The 23,184-nt window shown below is 48.1% G+C and overlaps 1 protein-coding gene across 9 annotated transcripts in view; it reads left to right on the plus strand.

Moving 5' to 3' along the window:
* Window positions 1–23,184, plus strand: part of SORCS1 (sortilin related VPS10 domain containing receptor 1) — a 1,093,315-nt gene that overhangs the window by 886,061 nt on the left and 184,070 nt on the right. For all 9 annotated transcript variants that reach the window (XM_073595916.1, XM_073595919.1, XM_073595918.1 and 6 more), the window contains exons 20-22: window positions 6,901–7,034; window positions 9,626–9,749; window positions 18,488–18,600. In XM_073595916.1, coding sequence (XP_073452017.1) covers window positions 6,901–7,034; window positions 9,626–9,749; window positions 18,488–18,600 — 371 coding nt within the window. The remainder of the gene's footprint in view (window positions 1–6,900; window positions 7,035–9,625; window positions 9,750–18,487; window positions 18,601–23,184) is intronic.

Here is a 23,184-nt window from a genome sequence, read left to right on the forward strand (position 1 = left end):
AACCTTGAAGTGAATTGAACACCCCGATCAGACACAATGCTTGCTGGGACTCCATGTAACCTAACCACTTCTTTGACAAAAAATCTTTGCCGTATCCATAGCTGAAGGTGTACCCTTCATGGGGAGAAAATGTGCCATCTTCGACAGCCTGTCTACCACAACAAAAATAGTAGAGAAACCCTCGGAGGGGGGCAATTCCACGATGAAGTCTATTGATATCATCTTCCATGGCCTCTCTGGAACAGGTAAGGGTTTTAATAATCCCCAGGCCTTTGTCCTGGTGTTCTTACTCCGAGCACAAGTGTTGCATGAATGCACAAAATTTTTACAGTCACAGGCTAATTGAGGCCACCAGAAGGTGCGCTGTACCAGCTCAGTGGTTTTCAAGACACCGAAATGTCCAGCCAACTTATGATCATGACATAGTTCCATCACAGTCACCCTTAGCTTCTCGGGAACCACGATCTTGTCTCTTCGCCAAAACAGGCCCTCTCTCCAATCTGTTTCGGGGTACGGAAGCATTCCCACCGAGGCCTGTCTTATCCATGAAACAAGGTCCCCTTGGAGGAGCAGGAAGTTCCCCGAAGGAAGAATCGTATCGGGAGATACGGTCCTCTCTGAATCGTAAAACATGCGGGAAAGAGCATCTGACTTTATATTCTTGGAACCAGGCCTGTAAGTTATGTGAAACTGGAATTGTGAGAAAAAAAGTGCCCATCTGGCCTGACGAGGTCTTAATCTTTTGGCTGTTCTCAGGTATTCCAGATTCTTGTGGTCGGTGTAGACCAGAATAGGATGTGCAGCACCCTCCAATAGGTAACGCCATTCCTCCAGAGCCGCCTTGATGGCCAGAAGTTCTCGATCCCCCACATCATAATTTCTTTCCGAAATTGAAAGTTTGCGTGAAAAGAACGCTACTGGATAGAGGAGGGCCTTGGCGCCCTGTCGTTGAGAGAGCACCGCTCCCACTGCGATCTCCGAAGCGTCGACCTCCAAGACAAATGGTAGGACAGGGTTAGGGTGTTTCAAAATGGTGGCTGAAGTAAATAGCTTTTTGAGTCTTTCGAAAGCCAACTGGGCTTTGTCAGTCCAAGAGAATCGGGTTCCCTGTTTGGTCAATTCGGTGATTGGAGCGATGATTGCAGAAAAACCTTTAATAAACTTCCGGTAAAAATTGGCAAAGCCAATAAAGCGTTGTACCCCTTTTTTATCTATCGGAGCGGGCCAATTCAGAATAGCAGACACCTTTTGGGGGTCCATCCTGATACCCTCCACTGAGATGACTAGGCCCAAGAACTGAATACATTGATGTTCAAACTCGCATTTCTCGAGTTTTGCATAAAGGCCGTGTTGCCTAAGCCGGGTTAGGACATTGCAGACATGTCTACGGTGATTGGTTAGTGAAGAGGAGAAGATCAAGATGTCGTCAAGGTATACTATTACATACAGATCCAGGTAATCACAGAAAATATCGTTGACGAAATGTTGGAAGGTTGCGGGAGCGTTGCATAATCCAAATGGCATGACAAGGTACTCGAAGTGCCCGAATCGAGTACGGAAGGCCGTCTTCCATTCGTCCCCTTTTCTGATACGGATCAAGTTATAAGCTCCGCGGAGATCTAGTTTCGTGAATATGACTGCGGTTCCTAATCTTTGAAAAAGTTCAGGTACTAAAGGCAAGGGATAACGATTCTTAATGGTGATCTTATTCAACTACCGGTAATCGATGCAGGGACGTAACGAGTGGTCCTTCTTCTCGACAAAGAAGATGCCGGCACCGGCTGGGGAGGTAGAAGGACGAATGAACCCTTTTGCCAAGTTTTCATCTATGTAAGTCTTTAATGTGTCTAACTCCTGCTCAGTTAACGGGAAGATTCTCCCAAATGGAACTTCAGTACCAGGTAACAGTTCTATAGGACAGTCATACGGCCTATGAGGGGGCAAGGTTTCTGCTCCTTTTTTACTAAATACATCCAGGAAGTCCAGATAAGCTTCAGGGACGGACTGACGTAGTTCAGCATCTGAGTCCAAGCACAGGAGTTGGGAGGTCATGTCAGAAGATTGCTGTAAACAATGCTGTTGGCAATACTCAGAGAGAAATTTGACTTCTCCTGTGGCCCAGTTGATACTGGGATTGTGGGCCTGCAGCCAGGGCATCCCTAGGTTAATAGGGAAGAGAGGAGAAGAGATGGCATCCAGACGCAGAAGCTCCTGATGGTGGGTACCCATGGTGGCCAGCAAGGGGACGGTCTCTTGAGTGACCGGGCCTGAACTAAGGATGGATCCATCCGCTAGATGGACAGCAAGCCCCTGAGCCTTAGGTTGAAGCGGAATACGATGGTTGGCAGCAAAGGTCAAATCGATAAAACAGCTGCATGCGCCGGAATCAATAATTACTGACACTGGAATACTCCCTCCTGGAAGCTGCAGAGTGAAGGAAAGAGCGAGATGAGAACCAAGTTTAGGTAACACAGATGCACACATTGAAGAGGCAAAACGACACTTACGCATCTTGTTGGGGCAGGCTCTCACGTAGTGCCCGGATTCACCGCAGTATAGGCACAGATTGTGGGTTCGTCTGCGCATCTTTTCCTCTGGAGTAAGCGTAGGCCGGAGCAGTCCGAGTTGCATGGGTTCAGGGGGTTCTGGAGTCGAGACAGATGAAGCCGGAGGAAACTGACTGACCGGACTGGGAACCTTGGGTAACATCCAGGTGGGACGAAGGTGGCTGGTAGACCTTTCTGACCGACGCTCTCTTAGGCGACGGTCAATCTGGATGGAGAGATCGATGAGGTCTTTCAGAGACTGAGGTACCCCCACTCGAGTCAACTCGTCCTTGAGTGGGTCAGATAGCCCCATTCTGAACTGATGACGCAGGGCAGCGTCGTTCCAGTCCGTATCGGCGCTCCAACGTCTGAAGTCAACTGCATAATCTTCGGCCGCTCTGCGACCCTGTTGCAGAGGGTGCAGTGCAGCTTCAGCAGTCGCTGTCAGTTGGGGATCTTCATATAATTGGGACATGGCCCTGAAGAAATCGTCTAGGCTATCTAGGGAGATAGATTTTTGCTCCAGAAGGCGGTGAGCCCAGGTTTGTGGCTCACCTGTCAGCAGGGAAATAACAAAGCCTACTTTGGTCGCTTCCAGTGAAAACGTGCGGGGTTGCAAAGCAAAGTAGAGTTCGCAAGAATTGCGGAAGGCACGATACTTGCTGCGTTCACCGGCAAATTTCTCGGGAGTGGGTACTCTGGGCTCTGGAGGAAGCATTACTACGGAGGGTGCAGATTGGAATCCAGCAGAAGACGCCCCCTGGGGGTTGGAAGAGGAAGATAAGGCCTGGACTTGTTCCTCCAATCTTGAGTAACCTTCCTGAAGGCTTTTCACGACCTGGGTAAGTCCTGCCAGGTGTCTACATAGTTCATCCATGGGGGAGGCCTCCTGCCCAGACTCAGTCATGGCTGCCTGATACTGTCAGACTTTTACTTACCAGACTGATGAGTCCGCTTGGGCAGAGGGTAGACTCCCTTACTTATCCGACTCACGGCCCCTGGTAGAGCAGACAGGAGGCACGAGAGTGCGGAATGGTATGAGAGCCTGCTGAAGAGATCCAGGTACAGGATGAGAGATGATCTTCAGACAACAGGTCAGTAGTCCGTAACACTGATAACAGGTGCTGAGCAGGAGCAAGACAGGCAGATCAGGACACAAGCAGGGTTCGGCAACAGACTGGCAGCAAGGTACAATAGGAGCAGGCAGAAGCGGAGTCAAACAGGCCAAGGTCAGGTACAGGCAGCAAGCAGGAGAATCCAAGGGCAATCCGGGTCGTCAGGAGATCAGGTAAACAGGAAGACAAGACAGGAAACAGGAACTATGGCACAGGAAGCTGATGATCGGGCAGCACTGAACAGAGTGCCTGACAAACTTAAATAGGCCGGCTTGCTCACAGGCACGCCCTCTGGTGGCCAATCCCATGACCAGCAAGGTGAGCTCTCTGACACTGTCACTTCCAGGGGCCTTTGTATTGGGAAAAGTTGAGACCGCTATCTGTAGTTCTTCTAAAGTTATAGGGGCATTCAATAACTTCTTATCCACTTCCCCTAAACGGGACACGGTAACCTTCCTCATCCATGGAGATCTTGATTGTCTTATACAACTTTAGAACCATAAAGATCTTCATAGAATAGTCTAAAACCCTGCACTATTGAAGGACTATCTGTAATGATATTATTAATTGTTGGGATTTGGCGATAGTGGCTAACAAAAGCCTGTTTTTTCCCCTTCTTCAAAAAGGTTTAAGCGGAAAGAAATCTCTATCTTTCTGCATACTGTATATACTTGAGTATAAGCCGAGTTTTTCAGCCCATTTTTTAGGCTGAACCCCCCCCCAGCTTATACTCGAGTGAGCCTACAGCAGCCGTACCTTTCATTACTAAAACAGCGCGTGTCTCCTGCTGTGTTATGCAGTCTGTTCGGCTGTCCATTGTAACAAATCCCCTCCTCCTCATCCGTGATAGAGCACTGATACAATGCTGGGAAACTGTATCAGCGTTCCATCTATCACAGACGAGGAGGAGGCGGAGCTTTGTTACAATGGACGGCCGAACAGACTGCATAACACAGCGGGAGACACGCTGTTTTAGTAATGAAAGGTTACGGCTGCAGATGGGCACAGTGAGACTGCAAATGGGCACAATTAGACTGCAAATGGGACAGTGAGGCTGCAAATGGGCACAATTAGACTGCAAATGGGATCAGTGAGGCTGCAAATGTGCACAATTAGGCTGCAAATGGTCACAGGGAGACTACAAATGGGCACAATTAGACTGCAAATGGGCACAGTGAGGCTGCAGATTGGCATTGTTTACCCAGTAGCTGCTACAGTACATTATACTCGAGTCAATATGTTTTCCCAGTTTTTTGTGATAAAATTAGGTGCCTCGGCTTATATTCGGGTCGGTCTATACTCAAGTATATTCGGTATCTTATAGCCTCTAGTCAATAGACTTGCTAGGCTCTCCATACATCTCTACCTCATCTTTCCCTCTCTCCATCCCTCTTCCTTTGCCCTCCCTTGCTCCACCCCCTCTTCCTTTATTCTCCCTCTCTCCATCCCTCTGCCTATTCTCTCCCTCTCTTCATCCTTTTCTCTATCTTCTCTCCTTCATCCCTCTTCCTTCCCTTTCTTTTTCTTCTCTCCTGCTTTGTCTCTCTCTCTATCCCTCTCTCACTCTTTTACCATCTCTCTACCTCTTCACTCCCTCTCTCCATCTTTCCCTCACTCCTCTCACTCTTCATTGCTTTTCTCCCTCGCTTCATCCCTCCTTCTCTCCATCTTCCCTCTCTTCCTCTTCTCTCAATTTCTCCATCCCTCTCTATCTCCTTTCTTTCTCTCCATTTCTCTTCCCTTGTCCTCCCTTGCTCCATCCCCCTGTCTTTCTTCCCACCCTCTTTCCATCCCTCTCCCTCTTCTCTCCCTTTCTTAGTCCTTTAGTTACTCTTCTCTCCCACTCTCCATCCCACTCTCCCTTCTCTCTTCCTCTCTTCATCCCTTTACCCCTCTCCCTCTTCTCTCCCTCATTTCATCCTTCTGTTACTCTTCTCTCCCGCTCTCCATCCCTCTCTCCCTTCCTTCTTCCTGTCTCCATCCCTCTCTCCCTTCCTTCTTCCTCTCTTCATAACTCTCTCTCTTCCTTCTTCCTCTCTTCATCCCTCTCTCCCTTCCTTCTTCCTCTCTTCATCCCTCTCTCCCTTCCTTCTTCCTCTCTTCATCCCTCTCTCCCTTCCTTCTTCCTCTCTTCATCCCTCTCTCCCTTCCTTCTTCCTCTCTTCATCCCTCTCTCCCTTCCTTCTTCCTCTCTTCATCCCTCTCTCCCTTCCTTCTTCCTCTCTTCATCCCTCTCTCCCTTCCTTCTTCCTCTCTTCATCCCTCTCTCCCTTCCTTCTTCCTCTCTTCATCCCTCTCTCCCTTCCTTCTTCCTCTCTTCATCCCTCTCTCCCTTCCTTCTTCCTCTCTTCATCCCTTTCTCCCTTTTACTAACCACTCTCGCCTCCTTTGCTTCATCCTTCTCCCTCTTCTCTCGCTCTCTTCACCTCTCTCTCCTTCCCTCCTCACTCCTTCTTCTCTCATTCTCTGCATCCCTCTCTACCTCTTCTTTCCCTGTCTCCATCCTGCTTCCTTTGCCCTCCCTTGCTACACCTCTCTCTCCATTTTCTCTCCCTCTCTTCATCCTTCTCTCACTCTGCCCTCCTGCTCTTTATACTTCTATCCCTCTTCTCTCCCTCACTCTTTGCTCCCACGTTCTATTCCTCTCTACCTCTTCTCTGTCATTCCAGCCCCCCCATCCCTTTCTCCCCTTCTTTCTACCCCCCCTCTCTTTCTCTCTCTCTCTCTCTCTCTCTCTCTCTCTCTCTCTCTATCACTCTTTCTCACTCTCCCTCTTGCTCTATCTTTCCTTCCTTTCCTTCTATCAGTGCCTCCTTCATTTCTCCTTTGTGCCTTTTATGTCTCCTTTTTCCTCTCCCTTTTTCTTCCCTATTGATCTGTCCATCCACACTTGTTGTTACACAGGATGATAGGTTTGCACCAAGTGTGGTGGATTAGCACAGAATGCTGTTTTAAAGTCCATGAACAGTCTGAAAACTCATATTGTGATGAAACAAATAAGCCATGCATGTATTTTGTTGGACCACCAGCAGAGGGCAATGTTGCAGCGTATAAAAGGTGATCATTTTGAACACTTTTTTAAGCTCTGCACATTTCTCTGGTTATGTAGCATTTCACACTGATACATTGCATTCTGGGCCCTAATTTCAAGTCTTAACTACCAGCTGTGGTGTTTTTATCATGTATCGATGGAAGATTAATGTGACAAAAAAAAAAAATGTTTTCTCCTTTTTCTACAGCTCCCTTGGAGCACATACATCTCGTGCTGCCCTTCGTCACCACGAAGAACAAGGAGGTGAACGCGTCGGTGGTGCTGTGGCCGAGCAATGTGGGGACCCTGACCTACGTTTGGTGGCTGGGGAACAACAGTGAGGTGCATTCAACTTGGCAAAGTACAAATCGTACCTCCCAAATATCTGAGGTTGGAGATGGGGACGGCTTTCAGACACGAAAGTTAGACAAAACATGCATTCTTGATACACTGTAGGCTCAATTCACAAAGTCATTACACTGGGATAAGAATCTTTATTATCAGCCCTGTGACTGTAATCTAAATTTCCATTCATGCAATGCATGAGCATCATAGTGGCCTCCTTTCCCCTGGGCCTGCAGCCAGCTACAGATCTCTTGACCTCCAAGAGTGCCTCCCATCTTCCATACTGACCCCCAAACTCCCTAGTGGCCCCTAGCGCCCCAGGCCCCCTCAGACCCCAAAGCCTTGACAGTGCCCTCCAACCTCCCACAGTGCTTCCCAGCTTCCACAGTGGCCTTCAACTTGCCATAGTGGCCCCTAGTACCCCCAGGCCCCCTTAGAGCCCCCAGCCTCCACAGTGCCCCCTAACCTCCCACATTGTTGCCCAGCCTCCCACTGTGTCTCTTAACTTGCCGCAGATCCTATAGCACTCCACAGAACCCTCCAACCTCCCACAGTGCCTCCCAGCTTCCATAGTGGCCCCCAAATTTCCATATTGGCCCCTAGTGCCCTCAGAGCCCCCAGCCTCCCACATTGTCTCTCAGCCTCCCACTGTGTCCCCCAGCCTGCTGAAAACCCTCCAGCACTCCACAGTGCCCTCCAACCTCCCACAGTACTTCCCAGCTTCCATAGTGGCCTTCAACCTGCCATCGTGGCCCCTAGTGCCCCCTTAGAGCCCCAGCCTCCACAGTGCCTCCCAGCCTCTCACATTGTTGCCCAGTCTCCCACTGTGTCTCCCAACTTGCTGCAGATCCTCTAGCACTCCATAGTGCCCTCCAACCTCCCACAGTGCCTCCCAGCTTACATAGTGGTCCCCATTCTCCCATAGTGAGCCCTAGTGTGCCCAGGCCCCCTCAGAGCCCCCAGCCTCCAACAATCTCTCACAGCCTTCCACTGTGTCCCTCAGCCTGCTTCAGAGCCTTCAGTGCCTCCCAGCTTCCATAGTGGCCCCCAAACTTCCATATTGGCCCCTAGTGCCTCAGAGCCCCCAGCCTCCCACATTGTCTCTCAGCCTCCCACTGTGTCCCCCAGCCTGCTGAAAACCCTCCAGCACTCCACAGTGTCCTCCAACCTCCCACAGTGCTTTCCAGCTTCCATAGTGGTCTCCAACCTGCCATAGTTGCCCCTAGTGCTCCCAGGCCCCCACTGAGCCCCCAGCTTCCACAGTGCCCCCCAGCCTCCCACATTGTTGCCCAGCCTCCTGCGGTGTCCCTCAACTTGCTGCAGACCCCCCAGCACTCCACAGTGCCGTCCAAACTCCCACAATGCCTCCCAGCTTCCATAGTGGCCCACAACCTTCCATAGTGGCCCTCTCAGAGCCCCCAGCCTCCCAAATTGTCTCTCAGCCTCCCACTGTGTCCCCTAGCCTGCTGCAGAGCCTCCGGCACTCCACAGTTCCCCCAAACTCCCACAGTGCTTTCCAGCTTCCATAGTGGCCTACAGTATCCCTGAGAGCCCTCGGCCTCCACCATGCCCCCCCCCCCCCAACCTCCTACAGTTCTGCCCAGCCTCCTACAGTGTCTCACAGCCTCCTGCACAACCTTCATTCCTCCACAGTGTCCCCAACCTCTAACAGTGTCCAACAGCGTCCCATAGTGCCCCCTCTAGGAATGTCATCCCCTACAGGGCCTAAGTCCCAAATCCACTCCACAACCCCCATCATCCCCTACAGTGAAATCCAGCCACATTCAGAGCCTTGCGACATTCTAATGCACATATTACATTCCCATACCTTTTATTGAGTAAAACTGTATTTCTTGTGCTCCTCAGCTCCATCTAGTGGCCATAAAGCAGTATTTTACAATTGCCCATAATAAAACATTTGTTCAGGATAGAATATAGACTAAAGAACATTTGTTTTTGGACAATTCACACAGAACAAACGTGCATGCAGATTCAATGAACAGCTGGATATGGATTTTGTTTTTTTTTTCATAAATAGACCCCAAAATGATCCCCAAATTATTCTGGGAGAGCCCTTTTTTTTTTTTTTTTTTTTCTATCTTGAATCTGAATGACTAAAAGATGATGCTAGATGTCCTCCAGCCAGGAAATGAGGCGCACTGTATCTGACTTGCTGCAGCTTCTAATGCAAATAGTGAGAAGCTCACAGTGTGCAGTGAAATAAGAGTAAGCCATTTCAGTACAGGAGAGGAGCCTGCACAATAGTAAAAGACTAAAGGGAAGGCTGGAGTTCAGCTTTAAAGGAATCTCTTAATCTTTCTCCAGCAAACAGGCACACAGCGGATTGTGCCAAAAAAAAAAAAAAAAATTCCAGAACATCAATTATTTCTCACGGCTCCAATGTTTTTACAGAAGATAACAGGCCAAATCCCAGGGCTGTTCTCTCAGCCTATGCTCTCCAGATGATGGCTAGACCTCTAGAATACATCCGATGTATACATTGTGCCGAGTTCTATCCAGACAGGTTAGCACAGCCCTTCTTTTACATTTCTTATTTCTCTTTTTTTTGTTTTGTCCTTCCTCTGCAGCCAATCATCACCCTGGACAGAAGTATCTCCTTCACCTTCGTGGCGGAGGGCATGAACAGCATCACCGTCCAGGTGACCGCAGGCAACGCCATCCTACAGGACACCAAGACTATCGCCGTATATGGTGAGTGGGACATGTGACTAACGCTAAGCCGTCTAGTTCTAAGACATTCGTTGGACGAATGTCACCTGCATTTGCGAACCTTCCCCTGTATTTTCTGTTATTGACTAACGTGTCTGCAAAGGTACATTTATAAATGGCATGGTAGATGAGTGGCTAAAGTGATACTAAACACACATGTTTAATCTACGTTGTCCCTTCTATTTCTGTATGTGGATGATGGCACTGTAATTATTTTAATTTGAAAAATCAAAGTGCCTTTTTCCTAATCGATATACAGCTGTCACATGACCCAGCTCTTTCCCAGCCTGTCTGCAGGGAAACAAAAGCAGAAGGAGCTGTTCTCTGCTGCTGGTCACATGTTCAAAATGAAAAAAAAACAGCCTTTGGGATACAGAGTAAAAATAAATAAATAACATCAATAAACTGTTTTCAATCGTCATACAAATAAATGTTTGAAATCAAATCTGTATTATTTTTTGCCCCTCCAGCCTGTGTCTTAAAATAAGAGGGAGGTGAAGCCTCCATCAATCTACATGTAATAGCCCGCCCCCATTGTGTTTAGCTGGTTAGTGGGCATGGAGGAGGAGGGAGGGAGTGGGCTGTCATTTACCACTGTGTATATACCCACATGTGTGACTCTATAGTCACATGGGCTGCTCAGATGTGATGGGGAGGAAATGCTCAGCATAGAAACTCACTGAAAACTGAGCATGTGCAGAGCTGCCGACACTGCTCTGCAAAATCCCTAGCTGAATTGGGGACATGGACAGAAGGGGGAGATAGAGAACAGGTTTTTTTTGCAGAATACAGAAAACTGTTCTCATAGTGACTGAGTATGAACAGCATGTAATAAACCATTTATTGATAGTTTTTCATGGTGTGGGTTTAGTGACACTTTAAATCAAGCTACAGCTGCTGCACCTTTTGGGGGGGGGCAGGTCCCTTTTTTTGACTTTCGGCCCCCCTCCTCCTTCCCCCTCCGCCGGGCCACTCAGAAAGTTCAGCGTGTTTCACGCATGCGCAGTAGGGAACTGGCTGTGAAGCCGCAAGACTTCACTGCCGGTTTCCCTTAGAAGCAATGGCAGCAGCAGCACCTGAGAGCCAATGGAAGAATCAGCTGGGGTGCTGACATCACAGGATCCCTGGACAGGTAAGTGTCCTAATATTAAAAGTCAACAGCTACAGTAATAGAAAAAGAGCAAAAAAATGAAAAATCTCTGGCCTCAACGAACACTTCCCGTGGAGTCCCTGCTCCATCTGACATTTCTTATGACCCACCATCTTGTGACGTCACCGACCGAGGCCTGCTGGGTCGATGATGTCACAAGAGGGCAGGGTCACCAGGTGGCGTTACCATGTAGCCCTGCCCCTTACCTATATAAGAAATGTCAGACAGAGGAGCAGGCAGTCTGCGGGAAGCGTTCGATGAGGCCAGAGGCTTTTCTTTTTCTTTTTTCTGGGTTCGGTGGTGCGGTGGGCAGCGTGAGATGGATCTACATCGGGGGGACATTGTTTTTTATTTTTTAATACATGCCCACCCCAAAACACCTTGTCCCCATTGTTTTTTTATTTTTTAATAAAGAAATTGTCAAAAACTTGTTTACTGTATTTATTCACTTTTTTTTTTTTTTTACACATTTTTGGTGAATGGGTAGGGCCCATACTCATTCGCATAGAGGGGTGGCCGGATCTGGGGGCCCGGTTGTTAAAGGGGGCTTCCAGATTCCGATAAGCCCCCCTGCCCGCAGATTCCCACAACCAGGTTTGGGGACAAGGTGCTTTGGGGCAGGGGGAGCAGATGCCCCCCTGCCCCAAAGCACCCCCCCCATGTTGAGGGCATGTGGCCTGGTATGGTACAGCGAGTGCCCCCCCCCCCGCCTTTCCTGACCTACTAGGCTGTATGCTCGGATAAGTGTCCAGTATGGAGCCTGGGGGGACCCCACAACGTTTTTTTTTTTTTTAATTGTGGCGTGGGGACACCACACTGTTTTTTGGGTAATTTTCTATTGCAGGCATTGCTTTGTTGATATTTTAGCTGTCAGTGGGGAAGCCCGCTGACAGCTGATGAGTCATTGATTGTTAAGGACGCGGAGGTCGGTTGCCCGGCCCACTCCTTGATAACTAGCTATTCTATACACATAATTCGAATCAGCCGATCATTTTTTCGACTGATCCAAATTCTAATTGTTCAGAAAATTTGGAATTCGCTAGAGAACGAATAAACAAAACTAATTTTAATGAATTTCAACAAATTTTGTTACTATTCGTTACTATTTCATTTGGAGATTCAGATAAATCCAAATCTCTGAATAACCACAAATTTGTCCGAATTTGTATTTGGTCCGAAACTAATTGCACATGTCTAGTAGCAGTAAAGGATATAGCTAGGATGGGGCAACCGTTCCTGCAGGTATCTTCACCACTATCCATGGCTTTTTTGTTTTTAAAGTGGACCTGTCATCTTCCATAGTTGCTGTGATATTTTCGTAGCTATGTACAGCCCCTCCTATCAGCTATCATGCATAGAGAAGCACAGTGACTCAGTGAGGACATCACTGGATCTAAAATAAGGGATGTAATGAAAATGGAAAGGTTTTACTGAAAGATTCTGTTAGTAAGTTGATGAGGAGGAAAGAGGAACCGGGGAAGGCAAAAAATAATCAGATCGATGACTTTCTGGTATGCTTGATCGGTAAGTCAAAGTACTGAAATCAGACAGCTAGGCAATTTGTATTTTCAGAAGGAGGCCATCTGTCTGTGATCTCTGAGTACAAGTTTCCATCCAAGGCCAGTTCCAGTCCAAGCAATAAATTTAAGAATCTATATTAACCTGATCTCCAGCACTATTCACCGAAGACTTACTGCCAATGCAGCACTGCACCTCTTCCAGGTTATTTTACACCATTTTGGCTTCCTGGTCCCCCCCCCCCCTCCCCATCAACATGCAAATTCATTTTTGATTAAAACTTTTCCTATTTTAATGGTGTGCCTTATTTAAGACCCAGTGACGCCACCACTGGGTCTCTGTGGTTTTCTATGCTATTGCAGGCAGATCATAGCTGGTGGGAGGAGCCAGCAGAGTGCTATACATAGCTTCCTGAAAACATCACAGCACCCTGCCTCAGTACTCCTCTCAGCCCTGATGTAAGCAGTGGGAGGAGTCATGCAAATATCAAAATATAGTGGTCAGTCTGGAGGAGTAGGCGTTCCAAGACTGTATTTGCAATGTAGACAAGCCTAGGTTAGGCCCACCTGTAATCCTAAACCTCCATGGCTGTAAGAACTGAAATCCAATAAATGAAAGCGGTGGGCCAGGAACAGTCAGGCTGGGGAAGAAAGTGCTAAATGATGCTGGACGTCAGGGCTAGGACAAGGGGTGGGCAGGAGGGGAGGCTGCCCTGGGCACTGTGATATCATGTGAGGTGGGGGGCACCATAAGGAGATTAAGGGGAGGGGATTTTTTTGGGTGGGAGGGGGGATTTAGGGGGGCAGCAGGGGGTAAGAATTGTTCTAGGAGGGGAAATTTAGAAAGGTGTGCTAGGAGTGGTGATTTAGGGAGATTTGGGAGAGGAGATGGAGAAAGAGGATTTGTGCTGGGAGGGGGTCTTTGGGGGGTTTGTACAAGAAGAGGTGATATGGTGGGGTGGGGGGGATTGTGCTAGGAAGGGAAATTGGTTTTAGAGAGGATTTGTGCTTGGAGTGGACTTTTTTGTGGGGGGGGATTTGAGCGAGGAGGGAGATGAGGGGGGGGATTTTTTCTTGGAGGGGACATTTTTTGTGGGGGGGGGGGGGAGATTTGAGCTAGGAGGGAGATGGGGGGATTTGTGCTTGGAGGGGACTTTTTTGTGGGGGGGGGGGGATTTGAGCTAGGAGGGAGATGGGGGGATTTGTGCTTGGAGGGGACATTTTTTGTGGGGGGATTTGAGCTAGGAGGGAGATGGGGGGGATTTGTTCTTGGAGGGGACATTTTTTGTGGGGGGGGGTTTGAGCTAGGAGGGAGATGGGGGGGATTTGTTCTTGGAGGGGGCATTTTTTGTGGGGGGGGGTTTGAGCTAGGAGGGAGATGGGGGGATTTGTTCTTGGAGGGGACATTTTTTGTGGGGGGGGGGGGTTTGAGCTAGGAGGGAGATGGGGGGATTTGTGCTTGGAGGGGACTTTTTTGTGGGGGGGGATTTGAGCTAGGAGGGAGATGGGGGGGATTTGTTCTTGGAGGGGACATTTTTTGTGGGGGGGGGTTTGAGCTAGGAGGGAGATGGGGGGGATTTGTTCTTGGAGGGGGCATTTTTTGTGGGGGGGGGGGTTTGAGCTAGGAGGGAGATGGGGGGGATTTGTTCTTGGAGGGGACATTTTTTGTGGGGGGGGGGGGTTTGAGCTAGGAGGGAGATGGGGGGATTTGTTCTTGGAGGGGACATTTTTTGTGGGGGGGGGAATTTGTGCTAAGAGGGAGATGAAGGGGAGGGATTTGGAGTGGGGGGCTGTGTACTTAGAGAGGAAATTTGAGGGACTTGAAGGGTAGAGGATTTGTTTTCTTGGGGGGGCATTTGTGCTGGGGGGATTTCTGAAGGGCAAATGTATTTTTTTTGGGAGGGGGGTGTACAGTATGCTTAGAGGATAAGCATTAGTGCTCAATTTTTTTTTTTGGGGGGGGGGTGGGGGGGTGGACATATAATGCTCATACATCTTGGGGGGGGGTGGAGGGCTCTAGAAGACCTTGTCCCAGCACTGGGGGTCCTTCACTTAGGAAATGAGGCTGGCTTAATCTGACTTGCTGCAGCTTCAGATGCACATTGTGAGAAGCTCACAGTGTGCGGTGAAATCAGAGTAAGCCGTTTCCATACAGGAGAGGATCATTTACAACTGTGCAAGACTGAAGGGAAGGCCGGAGCACCACTTTCAGTACAATGGAGCACCACAGTACAATTTTCGCTGTGGGGAGGAATAAAAGTATATATTTTCTCTGCATAGATTTATGGCTCATTAGTAAACCTACAGATGGATATCTTTAGCAGACAGATTAATGCAACTTTCCATTACGCTGCGTAATGCCTACCATTCAGTCCATGCACACGCCTAATTGGATAATTACTAACCTGCGCGGTGGCGTACCGCCGGATATAATGGGCTCTTGACTTATTTTATGTTTTTTGCATAGCTGTAAATCATTGGTTTAAATATATAGCTTAAAATCGCAACTGAAGGGGGGGCTGGGGGATTAAATATATAATTTAGTGTTTTAATTACAATGTATCAATGTATCCTCAACTAGAAATGTCTAATTGTATGTTTTATTGTAGAAAAATGCACTTTATGGGGCCATATTGCCTAAACCAGCAGCGTATCGTCTGCTAAACTCTCCAGATCTGGGGTCCCATAGTTAAAACTGCACAGTGCTGGTCTGTAGGCCAAAGAATGGCTCTCCGGTCTTCTTTAGCCCCCAGAAGGCTCCTCCAATCTTGACTTCATTTATTCAACATGAAGTTGAAATCCTATAAAAATTAACATAGCTAGTTCACTCGATCTCTGTGATTGAGACAACATTGAACGTTCTCAGGTTATTTCCTCTACAGGTTAAATGTTATTCATTTGTAGCTGTGTGCCTAGAGTCCAACATTTAAACTGGGACTCCCTGACTTCTTCTATTCAACATTAACCACTTCAGCCCCGGAAGATTTGGCTGCTCAATGACTACAGTAGGTCGTTTTTTGCGATTCGACACTGCGTCGCTTTAACTGACAATTGCGCGGTCGTGTGACGCTGTACCCAAACAAAATTGACGTCCTTTTTTTCCCACAAATAGAGCTTTCTTTTGGTGGTATTTGATCACCTCTGCGGTTTTTATTTTTTTGCACAATATCTTTTACTTTTTGCTATAATAAATATCCCACATTTTTTATCGAAAAACAGTCTAGGCCGATATGTATTCTTCTACATATTTTTGGTAAAAAAAAAAAATCGCAATAAGCGTATATTGATTGGTTTGCGCAAAAGTTATAGCGTGTACAAAATAGGGGATAAATTTAAGACATTTTTATTATTATTTTTTTTTTTTATTAGTAATGGCGGCGATCTGCGATTTTTATTGGGACTGCTATATTTCAGCGGACAAATTGGAAACTTTTGACACATTTTTGGGACCATTGACAAATATACAGTGATCAGTGCTATAAAAATCCACTGATTACTGTATAAATGTCACTGGCAGGGAAGGGCTTAACGTGGAGTTCCACCCAAAAATGGAACTTCCACTTTTTGGATTCCTCCCCCCCTCTGGTGTCACATTTGGCACCTTTCAGGAGAGAGAAGGGAGCAGATACCTGTCTAATACAGGTATTTGCTCCTACTTTATGGCATAGATCACCGCAGTGACCTATGCCACTTCCGGCGCCTATCCCGTCCTCCCCCGCTGTATTCTGGGAGACACACAGGTCCCAGAACACAGCAGGGACCTGAGAGGACACGCATGCGCAGTAGGGAAACAGGAAGAAACAGGAAGTGAAGCCGCACGGCTTCACTTCCTCATTCCCTCACCGAGGATGGCGGCGGCAGCAGCCGAGAGCCGAAGGACGGATCGCCTTTGGCTGCCGACATTGCGGGCTCCCTGGACAGGTAAGTGTCCATATAGTAAAAGTCAGCAGCAGCAGTATTTGTAGCTGCTGGCTTTTAATATTTTTTTTTTCAGCGGACCTCTGCTTTAACACTAGGGGGCGATCAAGGGGTTAACTGTGTTCCCTATGTGTATTCTAATTGTAGGGGAGATGGGACTGACTAGGGGAGGAGAGAGATCGGTGTTCATACTCAGCATGAACACACAATCTGTCTCTACTCCCCTGAAAGAACCAGGATCTGTGTGTTTACACACACAGATCCCGGTTCTCTCTCTGTCACGAGCGATCGTGGGAACCTGGGGTCATCGCGCCCGTCAGGCACTCGCATCAGCTTCAGGCACACGCTGCGGGCGCCAACGCGCCCCTAGTGGCCAAAAGGGGAATCGATGTAAGGTGATGTTGTTTTGCCCAGCCGTGCCATTCTGCCACGGTAAAACTGCAGCGGCTGGTCGGCAAGCCGTTACAAAAAATTGACATAGCTAGTTTGTTCTCTGTGATTGGGACAACATTGAATGCCCCAAGGCTATTTCCTATTCAGGTCAAATGTTATTCATTTGTCTCCCTAAAGTCAACGTTTAAAAGCAGGACTCTTTGAAAAATCAGTAGCAGTCTATCAGTAGCATTTTTTGTTTTTCTGAGCCCCCCCTCCACACTTCCCCCATTGATCCTGCCAGTGGATCCATTATTCTTACACATCCTATAACATGGTGACAATACTGTTTGCTCTGCTGTGCATTTTCACAAAAGTGTTATCACCCTGTGGACTGGGGGGGGTGGTCTGCACCTCACCATAGATCACATGTGTCAAACACAAGGCCCATGGGCTGAATCTGGCCCTCCATTTCATTTGGCCCTCACACCTCTCCTGCAGCTGTGGCACCCCCCCCCCCTCATCTCTGCCCCCACCTTGTCTCAGCAGTCAGCAGCAGAGAGGAGGATCCTGTGCCTCTCTGTGCAGCCGCAGCGCCCCCCTCATCTCCACCTCCCCTGGTCTAAGCATTCAGCTGACTCCAGCCCTCCTCTGGTCCTCCTCCAGACTCTGCACTTTCTTCTACCCAGCTTTGCCCCCAGCTTCTTCCCCGGCAGCAGCACATGGTAAGGAGGTGCACTGTGATGTAAGGGAGGGTGGGGGATTCTTGACTTCTAATCGTTATATCTGATTATCGGGGTGAGGGGGCTCTTGACATCTGATGAAAGGTGGGGTGCACTGGACATCCAGTCTTACAGATACATATGGCACTTTGAGGGCAACCATAATGCTGGTGCGGCCCACGATGAAATTGAGTTTGACACCCCTGCCATCGACATTACAATCTAAATGCACAATCTCCTTTAGGCTTCATTTAGATGGGTGGTTGGGGGCCGGCAAAAATGTGCAATATAGCTGTGGTTTTGCCATTCATCAAACCCCCTAGCCCACTTTAAGCCGTAATAGGCAGTGAATAGGGGTGTTTACATGCCTCAGCCGCGATGCTTCACTTCGCACCTGCGGCAACTTTTTAGAGCAAGCCTGCCAAATGGGTGCTTAACCCGTGGTCCTCCAGCTGCTGCAGAACCACAAGTCCCATCATGTCTCTGCCTGAGGGAGTCATGTTTGTAACTGTCAGCCTTGCAATGCCTCATGGGACTTGTAGTTCCGCAACAGCTGGAGGGCCACAGGTTGATCACACATGCCCTACACATTCAAGTAAATGGGGAAGTGCTGCAAACGCCCTGCAACCGCTTGCAATACAGGCACTTGCAGCACTTTTGTTGGCAAAAATGTGGTTAAAACAGGCGGTGAGGAGGCGTTGGATCACTTTATTTTTTTTTTATTGTGCCCAGAGTTCCACTTTAAAAGTTGAATTTTTTAATTGAATTTTCTGCAGACATCTGTAACATTCAACCTGTAGAAGAAATAGCCAGAGAATATTCGATTTTGCCTCATTCACAGAAAAACAAGTGTACCAGCGGTCTCAATGGCGCAACAGCTATGCAATTATTTTAATTTTTTTTTTTTTTAAGAAATACACTTGTTTCAGCTCCGTATTGAAAATATAAAGTGACGTTTGGTGGGGTCCTCTGTATGGTGGTCTCATTTCCATGCTCCACTTTAAAAGACCCTGACAGCGCTCTCTAAATCCTTCATTCCAGAACAGTTCCAGTCGCTCCGCTTGTCCTTCTCTCCGAATCTGGACGATTACAACCCCGACATCCCGGAATGGAGACGAGACATAAGCCGAGTCATTAAGAGAGCCCTCATGTATGTAAGTGTCAAAGGAAGGTCTTCATTTCGTGTTCTGTGCAGTCCTATGGTGCTGGAGGGTCGGGGGGGAGTCACCAAATGACGTACATTACCTTATAAGTTGTTAAACAGTCAACAGAACCTGTATCATTGTTTCAGTTCACTATGCACAGTGTCAAGCTGGAGTTTATATAAAACAGCCAACATTCTACTTATCATCCTTGCTCAGTGATTTTTAGACTCAGCCGCTCTTATTCATCAAGCATGATTGGTTAGGCATGCTAAACTGATATTGACTAGCATATATAAAAGGATGAGAGCACTACAAATCAAGGATAAGTCCAGTAAATGTTTATTGATCATGATGCCAAGGAGAGGTCAGAAGGTATTTCGGGGCTCACAAATCTTCTTTCATCAAAGCTTATACAGTGCCATCAAAAAGTATTCATACCCCTTGACATTTTTCACATTTTGTCATGTTACAACCAAAAAAATGTAATGTATTTTATTGGAATTTTATGTGATAGACCAACACAAAGTGGCACATATTTGTGAAGTGGAAGGAAAATGATAAATGGTTTTCAACATTTTTTACAGATAAATATCTGAAAATTGTGGCGTGCGTTTGTATTCAGCCCACTTTACTCTGATACCCCTAACTAAAATCTAGTGGAACCAACTGCCATCAGAAGTCTCTTAATTAGTAAATTGAGTCCACCTGTGTGTAAATTAATCTCAGTATAAATACAGATGTTCTGTGAAGCCAGACAGGTCAGGGATAAAGTTGTGGAGAAGTTTAAAGCAGGGTCAGGTTATAAAAAAATATCTCAAGCTTTGAACATCTCACAGAGCACTGTTCAATCCATCATCCGAGAATGAAAAGAGTATGGCACAACTGAAAACCTACCGAGAGATGACCGTCCACCTAAACTGACAGGCCGGGCAAAGAGAGCAATGATCAGAGAAGCAGCCAAGAGGTCCATGGTAACTCTGGAGGACCTGCAGAGATCCACAGCTCAGGTGGGAGAATCTGTCCACAGGACAACTATTAGTCATACACTCCAAAAATCTGGCCTTTATAGAAGAGTGGCAAGAAGAAAGCCATTGTTGAAAAGAAAGCCATAAGAAGTCCTGTTTGCAGTTTGCGAGAAGCAATGTGGGAGACACAGCAAACATGTGGAAGAAGGTGCTCTGGTCAGATGAGACCAAAATTAAACTTTTTGGCCTAAAAGCAAAACGCTATGTGAGACGGAAAACTAACACTTCACATCACCCTGAACACACCATCCCCACTGTGAAACATGGTGGTGGCAGCAGTATGTTGTGGGGATGCTTTTCTTCAGCAGGGACAGGGAAGCTGGTCAGAGTTAATGGGAAGCTAGAAGGAGCCAAATACGGAGCAATCTTAGAAGAAAACCTGTTATGCCCTGTACACACAAGCGGACATTTCGACCGGACTGGTCCAACAGACCAAATCCGGCGGACAATCCGACCGTGTGTGGGCTTCATCGGACCTTTAGTGGACTGTTTTTGTCAAAAATCTGATGGACTTTAGATTTGGAACATGTTTCACATCTTTACGTTGGAACTCCGCTGGACCCAGTTGCTATCGAAAAATCCGCTCATCTGTATGCTAGTCCGACGGACGAAAACCCACGCTAGGGCAACTATTGGCCAGTGGCGTCACTAGGGTTGGTGTCACCTGGTGCAGTAAAACATGGTGTCACCCCCCTCCTGTCTAGGCTGCCCAGCACCCTGCATGTAGCGCACGGTCATGGGGTGCACCCCAAACCGGCCCCTGTAAATTATAGTTTAGGGTAATATAGTGGCAGGTTAGGGTAGTATAGGGTGGTATAGTGGCAGGTTGGAGTGGTATAGGGCAGGTTAGGGTGGCACAGGGCAGTTTAGGGTAGTATAGAGTGGTATAGTGGCAGGTTGGGGTGGTATAGGGCAGGTTGTGGTGGTATATTGGAAGGTTAGGGTGGTATGTTGGCAGATTGGGGTGGTACAGGGCAGGTTGGGGTGGTACACAGGGCCGGACTGGGTATGAAAACCAGCCCTGGAAAAAATGTCATACCAGCCCCATAGCATTATAATACCAGCCCAACAGCATAACGTCATTATTTTCTTGTTCATAAAATGGAAAACCATGCATTTTAAAGCACATTTAAAGAGTGCATTATATATAGATAAGACACATATAAAAGCACATAGGGCTTTATATATATATATATATATATATATATATATATATATATATATATATATATATATATATACACTGCTGTGCGTTCGCTGCTTACACAGTGCTGTGTTAGGAAATCAAATAAATCGCTTCCCTAACACTGACCCGCCTCTCAGCCAATCAGGTGCACTGGGTGTGGTTACCTGTCACCTGATTGGCTGAAGCAACAGGCGCTGTGATCGGAGGGAGCATGGAGCAACGCGCTGACCTGAGACAGGTAAGTGCCGGGCGGGGGGGGGGGGACACTGGCAGGAATTGATGGGGCAAACTGGCGGCAATTGATGGGGCAAACTGGCGGCAATTGATGGTTACAGTGGCTGCGTTTGATGGCATAGTGGCTGCGTTTGATGGGCACAGTGGCTGCGTTTGATGGGCACAGTGGCAGCATTTAATGGGCACAGTGGTGGCGCTTGATGGGCACAGTGGTGGCGCTTGATGGGCACAGTGGTTGTGTTTAATGGGCACAGTGGCTGCAATTGATGGGTACAGTGGCTGCGTTTGATGGCACAGTGGCTGTGTTTGATGGGCACAGTGGTGGGAATTTATGGGCACAGTGGCTGTGTTTAATGGGCACAGTGGTGGCAATTTATGGGTACAGTGGCTGCGTTTGATGGGCACAGTGGCTGTGTTTGATGGCCACAGTGGTGGGAATTTATGGGCACAGTGGCTGCGTTTAATGGGCACAGTGGCAGCAATTTATGGGTACAGTGGCTGCGTTTAATGGGCACAGTGGTGGCAATTTATGGGTACAGTGGCTGTGTTTGATGGGCACAGTAGCTGTGTTTGATGGGCACAGTGGTGGGAATTTATGGGCACAGTGGCTGTGTTTGATGGGCACAGTGGTGGGAATTTATGGGCACAGTGGCTGCGTTTAATTGGCACAGTGGTGGCAATTTATGGGTACAGTGGCTGCGCTTGATGGCACAGTGGCTGTGTTTAATGGGCACAGTGGCTGCAATTGATGGGTACAGTGGCTGCATTTGATGGCTCAGTGGCTGCGTTTGATGGGCACAGTGGCGGGAATTTATGGGCACAGTGGCTGCGTTTGATGGGCACAGTGGCTGTGTTTAATGGGCACAGTGGTGGCAATTTATGGGTACAGTGGCTGGGCTTGATGGCCCAGTGGCTGCGTTTAATGGGCACAGTGGCTGTAATTTATGGGCACAGTGGCTGTGTTTAATGGGCACAGTGGTGGCAATTTATGGGTACAGTGGCTGCGTTTGATGGCACAGTGGCTGCGTTTAATGGGCACAGTGGTGGCAATTTATGGGTACAGTGGTGGCGCTTGATGGGCACAGTGGTTGTGTTTAATGGGCACAGTGGCTGCAATTGATGAGTACAGTGGCTGCGTTTGATGGCACAGTGGCTGCGTTTGATGGGCACAGTGGCGGGAATTTATGGGCACAGTGGCTGCATTTGATGGGCACAATGGCTGTGTTTAATGGGCACAGTGGTGGCAATTTATGGGTACAGTGGCTGCGTTTGATGGCACAGTGGCTGCGTTTAATGGGCACAGTGGTGGCAATTTATGGGTACAGTGGCTGCGCTTGATGGCACAGTGGCTGTGTTTAATGGGCACAGCGGCTGCAATTGATGGGTACAGTGGCTGCGTTTGATGGCACAGTGGCTGCGTTTGATAGGCACAGTGGCTGCGTTTAATGGGCACAGTGGTGGGAATTTATTGGCACAGTGGCTGCGTTTGATGGGCACAGTGGCTGTGTTTAATGGGCACAGTGGTGGCAATTTATGGGTACAGTGACTGGGCTTGATGGCCCAGTGGCTGCGTTTAATGGGCACAGTGGCTGTAATTTATGGGCACAGTGGCTGTGTTTAATGGGCACAGTGGTGGTAATTTATGGGTACAGTGGCTGCGTTTGATGGCACAGTGGCTGCGTTTAATGGGCACAGTGGTGGGAATTTATGGGCACAGTGGCTGCGTTTGATGGGCACAGTGGCTGTGTTTAATGGGCACAGTGGTGGCAATTTATGGGTACAGTGGCTGGGCTTGATGGCCCAGTGGCTGCGTTTAATGGGCACAGTGGCTGTAATTTATGGGCACAGTGGTGGCAATTTATGGGTACAGTGGCTGCGTTTGATGGCACAGTGGCTGCGTTTAATGGGTACAGTGGCTATAATCGATGGGTACAGTGGCTGGAATTTATGGGCACAGTGGCTGTAATCGATGGGTACAGTGGCTGGAATTTATGGGCACAACAGGAGAGAGTGAGAGAGAGAGAGAGAGATGGGCACAACAGGAGAGAGAGAGAGAGAGAGAGAGAGAGAGAGAGAGAGAGAGATGGGCACAACAGGAGAGAGAGAGAGAGAGAGAGATGGGCACAACAGAGGAGAGAGAGAGAGAGA

Source organism: Aquarana catesbeiana, linkage group LG08 (assembly GCF_042186555.1).
Source record: "Aquarana catesbeiana isolate 2022-GZ linkage group LG08, ASM4218655v1, whole genome shotgun sequence".
NCBI lineage: Eukaryota > Metazoa > Chordata > Amphibia > Anura > Ranidae > Aquarana > Aquarana catesbeiana.